Source organism: Calypte anna, chromosome 3 (assembly GCF_003957555.1).
Source record: "Calypte anna isolate BGI_N300 chromosome 3, bCalAnn1_v1.p, whole genome shotgun sequence".
NCBI classification, from domain to species: Eukaryota; Metazoa; Chordata; class Aves; order Apodiformes; family Trochilidae; genus Calypte; species Calypte anna.
The window spans coordinates 651,169-664,161 of record NC_044246.1 but is presented as its reverse complement, the minus strand read 5'-3'; the positions used below and the strand labels follow the sequence as shown (position 1 = coordinate 664,161).

General features: G+C 46.0%; 1 protein-coding gene across 2 annotated transcripts in view; it reads right to left on the bottom strand.

The window, feature by feature from the left end:
- Positions 1-2,831: 2,831 nt before the first annotated feature.
- KIZ (kizuna centrosomal protein) overlaps positions 2,832-12,993 on the bottom strand; it is a 41,485-nt gene continuing 31,323 nt past the window's right edge. For both annotated transcript variants that reach the window (XM_030447951.1, XM_030447952.1), the window contains 3 exons: positions 11,642-11,741; positions 4,167-4,210; positions 2,832-3,038 (listed from right to left, as the gene is read on the bottom strand). In XM_030447951.1, the coding sequence (XP_030303811.1) occupies positions 2,938-3,038; positions 4,167-4,210; positions 11,642-11,741 (245 nt within the window). In that variant the 3' untranslated portion in view covers positions 2,832-2,937. The remainder of the gene's footprint in view (positions 3,039-4,166; positions 4,211-11,641; positions 11,742-12,993) is intronic.

Genomic DNA, 12,993 nt, shown 5'->3' with positions numbered 1-12,993 from the left:
AGTGTGAGCGGGAAGGTGCGGGGATGGAGTCAGTGTGAGCGGGAAGGTGCGGGGATGGAGTCAGTGTGAGCGGGAAGGTGCGGGGATGGAGTCAGTGTGAGCGGGAAGGTGCGGGGATGCAGTCAGTGTGAGCGGGAAGGTGCGGGGATGGAGTCAGTGTGAGCGGGAAGGTGCGGGATGCAGTCAGTGTGACAACACTGGTGCCCCTGGGACAGACACGAGAGGCAGCAGAAAGCAGCCCCGTCCCACGGATCTGCCCGGTACATAAGCAAATATGATTAAGTTTGCTGTTTGATGGTGTTGGAAAGGAATGAAACCCCCATGTATTAAACGGGATTAACACCGGGAAGATTCTGTGCTCTGCTGTGTCCTGTCACTACACACCAGCTTCATTAGGAGGGCAGTGACGGGGGCGAGGAGAGGGGAAAGCAGCCCAGAAATCATTAACAAAAATAACAAAATCTCAGCAGTGCTTATTGAGTCAACACCGCCAGTTTGGGGAGGGGAGAGGAACCTTGCTACCTTGCTAATTTGCTGTTGAACAAATTAACCCAATATTGTATTTCTCATTATTCTTAGCCTCACTTAGCTATTTTTAAACCACTTTCTGTTGTCACTCCTCTTAATAAAGTCTGTGACTTGAATAAATTTCCCCAGCAACTTTGTGTTGGCACCACATCTGTGGTATCAGCTGAAGATTGTCCTTTATCTGTTCCTTACAGAAGGTACCCTGATTGAAGTTTCCTATTGTAGTGCTTCTTCTGGAATTTAGTTTAGTGTGAAACGGCTTAGTATTAACTATTCTGTTTGTATTGATGGGCAATCAGTTGTTTTTCTGATAATGAAGAAAACAGAAGACAGGAGCACAAGCAAATGCAAATGCAGTATGATCATCTTATCTTACAATTACGTGTGTAAAACAAGGGCTGAAAAAATTAATACTCCAACAAACGTTTCCTCAAGAAGTCAGCCTGCACTGAGGCTGCTGCTCTTGTGCCAGGTGTGCACCAGCAGAGTGAAAAAAGAGGGAAGAATTCCAGGAGACACTTGGTTTTCCCTAGCTGAGTGGCGTGCTGATTGAAATCTGTCCAGGCTGTATTGATCACAGTCCCCCTGTCCATCACCATCATCTGTCACCGTCTCCGGGCTGCCAGCCTGACAGCTGTGAAGGAGCAGGGGAAAGCTGACTGGCAGAATGTTTGGCGTCTAATGAGCCCGTGCACAATAAGAGTACAATAAGGAATGCTCTGGAGGAACTCTGCTATCACACTGACACCCAGAGAGAGACAGAGATTGCCTTCAGAGCAGCTCCCAGAGCCATCTGTCACCTGTCACCAGCTGCGTGGCTGCGGCTGAGCCGGACTCAGGGGATGGAAAGCACCAAAGGCTGGTGATGGGTGCCTGGTATCACACAGGGAGATACAGAGTGGGTTGACATCAAGAACCTGGAATCACTCAGGGGGAGCTTAAAAACCTACAAAGGCTCTGTGGGTTTGAAGTGCTGTAACTCAGCAGTGCAGGCTGCTGGGGAGACTTCTTCCAGATGAAGCTGGGGCTGATGTTCTCTGGGACGTCACGCAGCAGGAGCCCCTCTGTGATGGACAGGAGCATCAGGGTTGAGCTGCTGCTGCTGCTGCTGCTGCTGCTTAGGGGTGATCAGAAAAAAATCAGCAAGGAGCAATGGCCCAGGCCCCAGTCCCAAGTGGTGTCTCCAGCTGTTGGTTCCAGTGCAGGTCTCCTGGGTGAGCCTGAGCAATACGCACAGAGCAATGATACTCCTAGGAGAAGGCTGCTGAGAAGCCCTAAACCTGCCTGGTGGTACACCAGGAGCAGCAGCACGAAGGGTGAGAGCCCTTCTGCCACTGCACTGCAGAATTATTTTCAAATGTCACAATCTGGAAGACAGTCCTGCAGCTCCTCCCGAGGCTGTGATAGCCAAGGCTGACTGGGGCTGGCCCTAGCCATGACTTCAGCAGTTGCAGCTGCAAACCCCAGGAGTCAGCAGGCCCCCAGGCATCTGTACTGAGGGTTTTGTCTCATTTTCAGGCTGTGAGCCCTGATTTCATCTTCTTGAGCTCATCTGAGACTACACACTCTTTTTATTAACATGAATATTGTTACGATTGTAAAACTGTTTCTGATGCACTGGGCCCAAAGTCTGGTGCCTGTATGCATGGAGGCAGCACTGCTTTGCAGGGGGGTTTAATTGGGGTGCTGTTTTCTGCTTTTGAACTTTATCATAATTATGAACAGATTTTTTATTTTTTTTTTTAAATATGTCCCCTTATTCCTCCCTTCGAAAGAGAAATCTCATGTTTAATGAACTTAATTTTAGATAAAAGGAATTAAAAGAAGAAAATTAAAAATGCATGAAGCTCCCAGAGTCATCCAATTACTGTGATGTCCACACAGCAGCGCTGGTGTGGATTTCACAAAGAGAGGAAAAGCAGGAAAGCTCTGGGGCTCACTGCATGTAAATGTTCCTCTGTTCCAAAATGTGCTGAATTAGAAATGCAGGGTTTGTGCATTTCTTCTTGATCTGTTGCAGAAGATAAAGATCAAACATGCCAGCCCTGTGCAGCAGATATATACACACCCAGAACGCTCACTGGCTTTCCCAACCCATGCCAAGCTCTGGGCTCACCCCAAAAGCACCTCAGAGCAAACAGACCTTTCCAGACACTTATTTTCCAAATGAATTAATTCCCCCAAAATTAAAAAAAACCCGAATACCCCCAAATGCCTCACAGGCAGGCTCAGTCTCCCAGGACAGGACTGCCATCAGATCAAGAGAACACTTGGCAGGTAGGAGAAAGCACACATACAAAGGCTGTGCATAGAGCAGTGTTTTGTATTAGTTGTATTCATCTCTAAAGTGATGAGCTGCACTTTAGACATCACTCTCAGGACAGAAAAGATGATACTGTTTATTTCTTCTTAATCATAGAAGTCATCGAATTCGTCTGCTGTGCTGTGAGTTTGTGGGCGCAGAGCAGCCTCAATCTCTGAGCTGCTGTCATCAGATTCACCCCAGAAAGCTGAGGGGGGAGAAGAAAAAAGCAACGGTTACAAAACCTTTCCCGTGCTTGTTCTGCCTCTGCCCTGGCTCAGGACTTGGTGGCAGTGGTGCAGCCTGTCCCACCCTGGGCTGGGTGGCCACACAGGGGCCTCATTCAGAGCTCCCACTCCATTGTTCCTCAAGGTAGTTGAGGAGAACATTTCCACTCCAAGCAATTTACTTGCCCAGCTGCTGCCTCAATGACAGCTTTGTCTATTATGCTCTGCTTCCTCCCTCTCTACTTGACCCTGTGGTGAAGTCACACAGAGCATGATGACGTCACAGAGTTGGCATACACACGGCAGTGACGTCACGGGTGAAAAAACCACCACTTTGTGACAGGATCAAATGCAGGCAAGGCTGACTTCAAAGGACCACACGGCTTTAACAAACAGTTTGCAGTTTCACAGAAATAAACAGAACCCCACTGAAATCCGGGGAGCCTGAGGAATTCCTTATTTGACCCATGGAAGGGAAGCACAAGGCCCATGGGGCAGCCAGGGACAGGGACAGCCTCTTCCTCTCCTGGAGCAGGGGCTGCTCAGCCAACAGGCTGAGGAACAGGGAGGGGAAGGCAGCTGAACCTCACACAGACACCAGCTCCTCTTCCACTGCTCACTTTGGATGGCACAAGCCACACAAACACCTTACTGCAGCTTTCATCCTTATCCCATCCCCAGGACCACAGCTCTGTGCATGGCCAGGAACATCAGACTTCCCGTGCCCAACACCTGGGATGAGGCTGAACACACTGAAAGGCTCCAAAAACTGACACCCCCAGGGATGTCAGATCAGAAGCCACAGCTCTAAAACACAATCTGTGCCCTTGGGGACTGCAGAGCCCCCAGAGCTGAGCTCCAGGAAAACTGCTCCCTGCTTCCCACTCAGGAGGCTCCGTGAGAAGTGGCTGGGGACACCAGTGGTCCTTATGGTGGTTAAATGAGAAAAATTAAATGCAGGGGAGAATGCAAACATGCGGGGCCCAAACACTAATTTCAAAGCAAGGCTGTTTGCTCATGGGAAAAAAAAAATCAGTTGGAGTTTTTCTACAAATCAAATTACACTTTGAAAGACATCGATTCTCAGTAGCATAACATTTGTTCCTTACCTTTGGATTTTATCACAGGCACTATTCCCTTCCTAGTTTCAGTCCTGTAAAAGAGAAAGATTTCAAACAGTCAGCACAATGTCACAAAATTAAAAGAATGTAAGTTGACTTTTCTTAACTTGTGAAAGGGTTTTAAAAAATATCAGTAACCTATGACTATTTGTTTTAATATCTACTTAAATCAGGGTTTTCTTCACCTTTAGGACTTTTAAAAGAAGAAACAAACAGGACACATGTCCAGGTAACATGACTTGGAGCCATTCCTTGGTGACAGTGCCCCTGCACACCAGCATCAAGGGTCACAAAGGCTCAGAGCTCCATCTACCTTTTGCAGCTTTTCAGATAATGCAAAGGAAGTACAGAAAAAATCCAAAGGAAAAAAAAACCAAAAACCCCCCCAAAAAAAACCAAAACCCAAAATCAAAACACAAAAAAATCCCCAAAAAACAAACAAACAAAAAACAAACAAACAAACAAAAAAGCAAGCACCCCCCACCAATGGTCACTGAACTTCCCCCCTGCCCTTCCCCAGCCCACTGCATGGTCCCAGTCCCCATGGACATCATGTGCCACCTCCCCACTGCCTTTGATCCACCTTGGGGTGTGTGCAGTTGCAGCTCTGCTCTGGTAAATGATTGCTCTTGTGTCTGGAGCATCACAGGGCCCTTTGAATCTCTCAAACAAGCTGGAATCATTTTGATCTTTTGTGTGTAGTGTGAGTTATTGTGTGGGTGCTGTGAAATAATCACAGAGGGGCAACGGTGTGGGAGAATTAACTGTTTTGTTAACAGCCCTGCAATAAGCCCTAAAGATGAACCTTCAGCTGATTTTAATAAGGGAGATCAAATGGGGAATATTTGTGACATTCTGTGCAAACTAGTAAAATGTAAACCGGTGTCAAGCTGCAATTTGGAGCTGTTGCTGCAGTCAAAACAGGGCTCAGTGAGCTGTCAAAAATGTCTTACAATTTGCTGCTGTATTTCATGTGGAGATATGGCATAATACACAACTGCTATTACAGACTTGCTTAAAGCAGGGAGTTAGAACATTTTTTCTAACTGCTGTTGTGGAGGCACTTGTGGTGGAGATACAAAAAAAAAAACCCAAACCAGAGATGATTTACTGCTTGTCTTGTACCACTGCATTCAGTCAGACTGTGGGATTGCAGCTGGAAAGGTGAGCTCAGAGCAGGGGGAGTTTCATCGTGTTACAGCTACCTGTGTTACAGAAGCTTTTCCTTTTAAATCAGAGCAAGCTCAGACTGGTTAAATGCTATTCCTCCTCTGCAATCTGTGACTGCCATTAGCACACAGCCTCCCTCTGTGCAGATACACAAAAAAATCCCAGATTATTAAACAATCAAAGCTCAACCAAGGTGCCAAACTGAGGTGTAAGCACTAGTAACAAGCAGTGGTGTTAGCAGAGCATTCACAGTGACAAGTGAGTAACACACTTCCCCAGTTCACCTCCAAGCACCCACCCAAACATCTCCAAGCCCCGTGCTGCAGTACACTGACACTTCTTCACATACACTTACTCAGAAGTTTCCAGTAAGTATTTTAAGCCAGAGCCTCTGGTGATGAGAGCCTGAACTCCTGCTGGCTCTGTTGAGGCTCCACAACCCTCAGCATTCCCCGGGTTCTCCACCTTCCCCAGGCTCAGCCCAAACACTCTCAGGAGGCTGCAGTGTTTTTCCCCCAAGCACCACTTGTTGCTGAGCTCCACGTGGAGAGGTGACTTGTGTGGCAGGCTGCTAAAGAACCATTTTATCCTCAAGTAGTTGAGGAAAACCATCTCAGGGAGCTGCCAGCTGATGCCTGCTCTGTCTCCTGTGGTGGGGAAGGGAAGCCATGCCAGGAGAGCTGCTGCTGCCTGCTCTCCACAGCTGAAGCCCAGATAAAACGTGGTCATTTGGAGCTGCTGTCATGCCTGGGACAACCACACACAACATGAACCCCAGCAGAACCAGTGGAGGACAGGACTGCCCAGATCTCGGGCAGACTGGTCCTCAGGCTCTACTCAAAGGACCATGAGATCCTTCGGGTGCAGCTGGAGGCCAGGGGGCTCGTGGAGAAGCTGTGGTGGACAAGGACCACCAAGGCCTGAAACCCTTCCTTCTTTTGCCCCAGCTTCCCATGAAGAAAAAGGTCAATGCTGACCAGAGATGGGGGACACACAGATGTTTGTGTTCTACCCAAACCCATCCACTTGCTGGGCTTCCTCCTCCCAGGGCTAATCCCACATGTGGAGAACTGGATTTGCTCCCAGAGCAGCAGAGCTGCACAGCAGGAGCTGGGTGTTATGTGACACAGCAGCCCCTGGAGAAACAGAGATGTGGAAAAGGATCCAAGCAGAGGTTTGGCACCAAAGCTGTCAGCCTGGGGAGATGGGGAAAATGGAGCGAGGACATCAGAGAGGCCTGATCAGAAATCACAGCCCCACCGAGCCTGGCAAATGCTGCAAGACAGCTCTGTAACAGGGAGAAAAAATTCTGAATTATGTCTGAAGTGTTAGTCAAGGGTGGTAAGATGCAAGGAGACCTCTGCACTGCAAAACATCCGTCTCCAGACATCGGCACATTCCCTGATGAAAGTTACCACTGGGCACCCTGAGCACACAATGACCACACAGACCTCCACGGAGAAATTTAGGGGTATAAATGAAGCAAGACCAGATCCACTGCCTCGACTAATCCCCTGCCGTGACCCTTCCATATCCATTTACACATTTGCTCCTTCCCTAAAATAATTCCAAACTGAACCCGGGCTCTAACAAAGAAAAAACCCAAACCAGTTTAACTTCAAAGGGCCTTTTAATCTCTCCTTTGCTCTGATGAAACGGGCTTTTTGTATTGAAGATGCTGCAACAATAAGAAAGGAAAAAGCTCTGAGAAAATAATTTTCCCTCTGTACAGAAAATTAATTTTAAGAGGAAAATACCAGATCAAGAGAAGCAAAGTTAATAGAGGCTGCTCACTCAAAATCAGCAGAAAGTGTTTGATTTAGGATATTTTTTTTGCTGTAGCACCTGTTGAACCTCTATGCTTCAGTGTCAAGTGAAAAAAGACACACCAAAAGCCAAGTAAAAAAAATATTTGCCAAAAAAAAAAAAAACCCAAAACAAAGCAAACAAAGAAAAACATTAGGAAAACTACCCAAAACCAAAAAAAGCCACAAACCAACATAAAACACTCAAGTAGCTATAAAAAAACCCCAAAACCAAACAAAACCAAAACATCACTCAAATGCCAGGTTTCATTAGCCAAGCAGTGGCAGTGCCCCAGCTGTGCTGGGCTCAGCCAGGTATCCCCACTCCAACCTCACTTTCCTGCTGCCTCCAGCAGATGCCTGACAGCTCCAGCATCTTCTGCTGAGCATTTACTAGAGACTGAGCATCACACAAGTATTCCCTGCCCTGGAAAGTCACTGCAAACTAACAAACCCATTCACCATGCCAGGATGGAAGTAATAATACTGAACTTAAGTAATCATGCTGCAAATGGGATGAGCTTTATTTTAGAATACAAAGGTCTGTCTTGAGCTATGTTTAAGACAGTTCTCTGTTCAGATACTCATACTGAAGGAAAATACCAACAATCTTGCCCAGAGAAACAGCCAACACAAAGCCTGCATCACAGCACCGTGGTGAAGCTCTGTGGCAACAGCACAGGGTATCACCTCAAAAATAAACTCTCTTTCCTCTCTGCTACAAAGACAAGGTGTTCAGACAGGTGCAGGGGGTTGGGTCCTGGTGGCCTTTAATGCCCCTTCCAACCTCTGCTGCTGCTCCCCACAAACCATTCCTCACCAGCATCCTCAAAGCATCACCACTACAATCAGCATTGCTGCAATAACTGGATGTTCACATTTAGGACACGAAGCTCACAGAGTTAGCTGCAGCACCAGAAAAAAAAAAATAAAATTGCACTTGAATTGACAGCCAGCACCTTCCAGCAGTGATCTGACAGCAGGGCAGGAGGATGAGACAGGGGCTGGTTCCTGGGGCATCTCTCAGGAGCCCGGAAAGATGCTCCTCTCCTGAGCGGTGCCCACCCCGAACCTCAGGAGTTCCCCGCAGAGCCCCAGGCAGCCCCGCAGCCTCTGGGCTGGTTCTGGAGGGCGGGTGCAAGGGATGCACAGAGCCCGAGTGCCCCCCGATGGCCATCGCGTGTTCAGCATCGCCCCCGAGAGGCATTAAGGGGATGAGTTATAATCTGCCAACTTTTATTTGCATGTCATTACATCTGTGTTTGGTAAAGGCGGCTTCTGACTGAAAAACAGCCCTCAGAGACCGGGTGGGATTACTTCCAGAAGACAGATTAATCAAAGTTAAAAATACTTTACACCGTGTTTATGCCCTGACAAATTAAAAGTGTCCCGTGGCTCTCAGTCAATAATGCACCTTTAATCTCCAGATTATTTTGCAACGAGACAGGGCAAACAAGTCAGAGAGAAGTGAACAGCTTGCATCCAAATAAACAAACAAACAAACAAATAAATCCACCAGGAACTCTCCAGGAGCAGCAAGGGACCTCTCAGAGAGGCCCAGCACCAGGAGATGCCACACACGGTGCCTGCACCCTCAGGCTCACTCCTGACTTCTGGTGCCTTGTCCTCCCAGGAGCTGTGTAACACAAGGAGCTCTTTTCTGCTGAGAAGCACCAACTGCACAGGAAAGCATCACCTCTGGGTGTGTAAACACTCCCTGGGTGAAGTAAAAAAAGCCCAGGAAAAGTAGTTTTATAGCTGAAGGTAGAGCAGGACAGTGTTTGTGGGAGAAGAGGAAGCTCTGGCATGCACCCCTGAACAAAAGGGAACAAGTGGTCTTTACTCTGAGAGCAGCTTCCTATTAAGACTCACTCCTTCGTACATTATGCCTTTCATCCCCACTCAACCACAAAATGATTTTGCTGTAGGAAATACAATGGCAGAAAAAGATTTACATTGAAAGAATCTTTAATAATAAACTGTTGCAGATCTGCCTACTTCCCCATGATTTATAATACAATAAACATCAGATTCTATTAAGTCTCATGCACTGAAGACATGCACTGAAAAACCGAATATGAAAGCCCTCAATTCTTCCCGTCTCCAGAACCATAATAGTGAAATGAGCATGTATAAATGTGCTAAGAGTATCTCTTTGCATCTTTTATAGCTTGTGTGTATTAATCTGTAAAGCTTATTAAGAAAGTCATTGCTATGCAAAGCAGCACCCAATCTCTTTCTCTTGCTTTTCAACAGAGCGCAGTGTTTAGCCAATAGGACCGGTCCCCTGCCCCTCATTCGGCATTCATAACATGCAACATTTGCACAATGTATCTCTCAAAGGCTGCTGAATAGAAAGCCTTAATACTCATGTAAACAACTGCAAACCAATTACTTAATGAATCAGGCCCACACATAATGAGGTGCCAGACAAAGAGCTATAAATGCATTTTTGCGCCCGAGCCTCTGCTTTAAAGTAAAATCCCTCAGCTGTAGTTTGGGCTTAACTGGCACATCATAATTATTGCCTGGAGGACATCAGAGGAAGCCCTTTTTTTTATTTTTTTTTATTTAGGTCCAGCAGGGTCTTTGGCGAGGTCACTCATCAGCTCAGTGACAAAACACAGCAAAGAAGAATTTATAGAAGTGCCACGGCCGCACAGCGCAGTTACGTTTATTCTCAAGTAGTGGGTTTTGAGACCACTTGTGAAAGCAATAAAGCCCCAGAAGTGACTGCAGTAAGTGAGAGCCTAAATGGGAGCCAGGAAAAAACTGCAACTGTGCCCTGGCCGAGCCACCCTTTCCCTCTCCCTCTCCCTCTCCCTTCCCTTCCCACCACTCGCAGGTGCCCGGTGTCCCCAAGCCCTGACTCAACTCAAGGTTAGAGGGCTGGGTTATTTTTCACTCTTTTAGGAAACTAACTTTAAGCCTCTGTAAAAGATTCTCTCTTTTTCAAAAGCAGCAGCATTGTGTCTCCTGGCCTTGCTTCTCAGCACTGAAAGGTGTGAATCACAGGGCAGAGTGAATGATTTTCTACTGTAAAATAATTTCAGAAAAAAGAAAAGAGCAAAAAACCCATATGCCACGTGAACAGCATCTGAAGTCACCAAACATCAGCAAGCACTGTAACATTCAAGAGGGAAAAACACTTGGAGACTTTGTTTTAAATAAAAAAGAAATGTTTAATTTAAAATTCTACGTCTTTTGGTCAGCTGTGATCCTGCAAGCAAGTTCTTTAGGGCTCGATTCACCTCTTCCTGCTGTGCTGGGCTTCAGTAAACAACTAAAGTATAACATGTAAAAACTGATCTACAGAAGCACCCTTATATTTCATAGCAGTAGGCAGAATGAGTTGGAACATCATTCTCAAGCAAAGTTCCAGAAAATTCAGAAAGGAAAAAAAAACAACAATAGTTTGAGTGCAAGACTAAGAATTAATCCTAAAGAAAAGCATGAATGCCACTCATCAGAACTGTAATGTGGGCTGTCTTTGATTGCCCTTGAAGAATTACAGAAATCCTAGAATTTTAACAGAAAATGCAGAACTGGGATAGTCTGGCATCAAAACTGACCTCACCAACAGCAGCCTAAGGAAAGCTACAGGAGGAGAGAGCAAACCTGTACAAAGAGGAGGAGTTAAACCCCCATCAAAACGCTGAGAAGCCTCTCCCTGAGTGCTGTCTGGCAGTGCTCAGAGCTCTGTGGCAGCAGCACCCACTTGCTGGGCTGATAAGGACCTAAAGCCCATCAGCACTGCACGAGATGGCCCTGGTGGATCCCATTTCTGCTGCTTCTTGACCACTAATTTAATTGCTGCTCTTCAATGACCATTCCATGCCAGTGAGGAGCACAAGGAACACCCAGCACAACGCTCAGGGACCCAAAGGGAACTGCTGCAGGCTAAAAAAAGCAAACCCAACCCACACACAATCCAACTTTTTTTCTTTTTTTTCTTTTTTTTTTAATAAAAAACAGGCAAAAAGAACAAACTGCACCCTGTAGGTACATGTGAGGCAATGAAACACACTCAGCCTGCAAGCAAGCAGGGGCTGCTACAACCACCCCAGTATCAAATGCACACACCACCTCCAAGCCCCCCACACAAGCAAAGTGCTATCCAGTTTACATCTCACACACAGGGAGAAGAAACCCACCAGTTTATTTCTTGAAGACTTTATGTTTTATGCCTGCCCCTCTCCTGACAACTCCCATTGTCTGGCCCCTGAGTAGCCCTACTGAGAGCAGCTGTACACACTAATTTGTGGTTCACTGAGATGTCAATTGAGTCTTAAAATGAGAAAACAACAGCTGCAAAACAATACTTGGCTTTGGCACAAATAACTTCTAAGGTGTACCAAGTTTAATGTGTTTTATTAGATAAACATAAACATGAACCTTAACGTGAAACCAAGTGAAAAGTAAAATAATCTGTTGGCATTCCTCACTCTACAAAATCATTTCACATGTTAAAGGATTTAATAACTTTACCTTGAGAGGGGAAGACTTCTTTCATTTGATGAAGAACTACTTTCCAAATGCATTTCCAGGCTTTCTTTTGTTTTGGAGCTATTGCTGCCAATATCCCCACCTGTTAAGTAAAAACACAAAATATAAACTTTCATATAACCATGGCTGGGCTTTGGAGCAGCATGCAGCCCCTGGCAAACAATTGTATTTCCAAGCAGATGCACGTAGCAGCCACACTGGTTTGATGGCAAAGCCAAGGGAGGAGCACGTACCCCCCAGTCCTGGCATCTGCCTCAGGACTGCCTGCTCGTGCTCCAGGGGGAATCACTTACCACAGACAACAAGACTCCCTTGCTATCAGTTCAGCTCTTTGATGATGATTTCTTGTGAATAGTGAAATTTGAGTATTTTACCTTATTTCAGGAAAAAGAGCGAACACTGAGCTCCTCTCAAGAGCTGTATTGCATCATGGCATCTTTAAGCAAAGCCTAAAGGATTTCCAGGATCTTTTTACTCTTTTTTTTTTTTTTTAATCCCCGGGTTCTCATTTACTTGTGTTAATCAGGAAGGCATGGTTATTTTTATTCTCCTTCCCCTTTACCACAGATTATTTTGGATAGCTACAGTTCTCTTAGTAATATTTGATATATCAACATTTTTAACTATTTTCTTGTGCTAGAGCTTTTGAGACCAATTTCTGTTTGCGAGACTTGAAAAGCCAAACAACCAACTATTTCAAAATCTTTTATCCATGCTTTCCTTTCTTTCCTTTCCCCCCTGCCCTGTGTATCTCATTTCCATTCTGCAGAGATTGATTTAAAAGAAGAAAAAAAAAAAAAAGAGGTAAATGGATTCATTCACTGGAATTGTACAATTGCTCATCTTTGTACTCATTTCCAAAGAACACGATGCTCAAGTACAAATCCCACTTTAAAAGGCTACTTTGCATATATATATATAGCACTGAAATGATAAACAAGCCCTGATTGTTACCAGCTTCATTCCAACCCAGGACAGTTCAGTATTGCTGTACATCTCAGCCACTCCTACTTTCAGACAGCCCCAGAGAACACGTGAAGGAAGAAAGAAATCAAGAATGAAGAGGGGGGAAAGAGAAAGAAGAGGACCCCCTGTGGCCTCCCGTGGTGCAGACAGACACCCATCTGCACCCACCAAGCCTTTCCAGTTGCCCCTTCCCAGCCCAGCTCTGTGCCAGCTCCCCCAGAACCCACCCTGGGGCTCTCCTCTCCTTTGCATGGCACACCAGCCTCAGAGCATTCTCCCAAGCTCTCCCTGCCTGCTCTCACTCCCCTTTCTTCACTACATCAAACACCAACACAAACTACTTGTTCTTCACCTTCTAGACCCTTCAG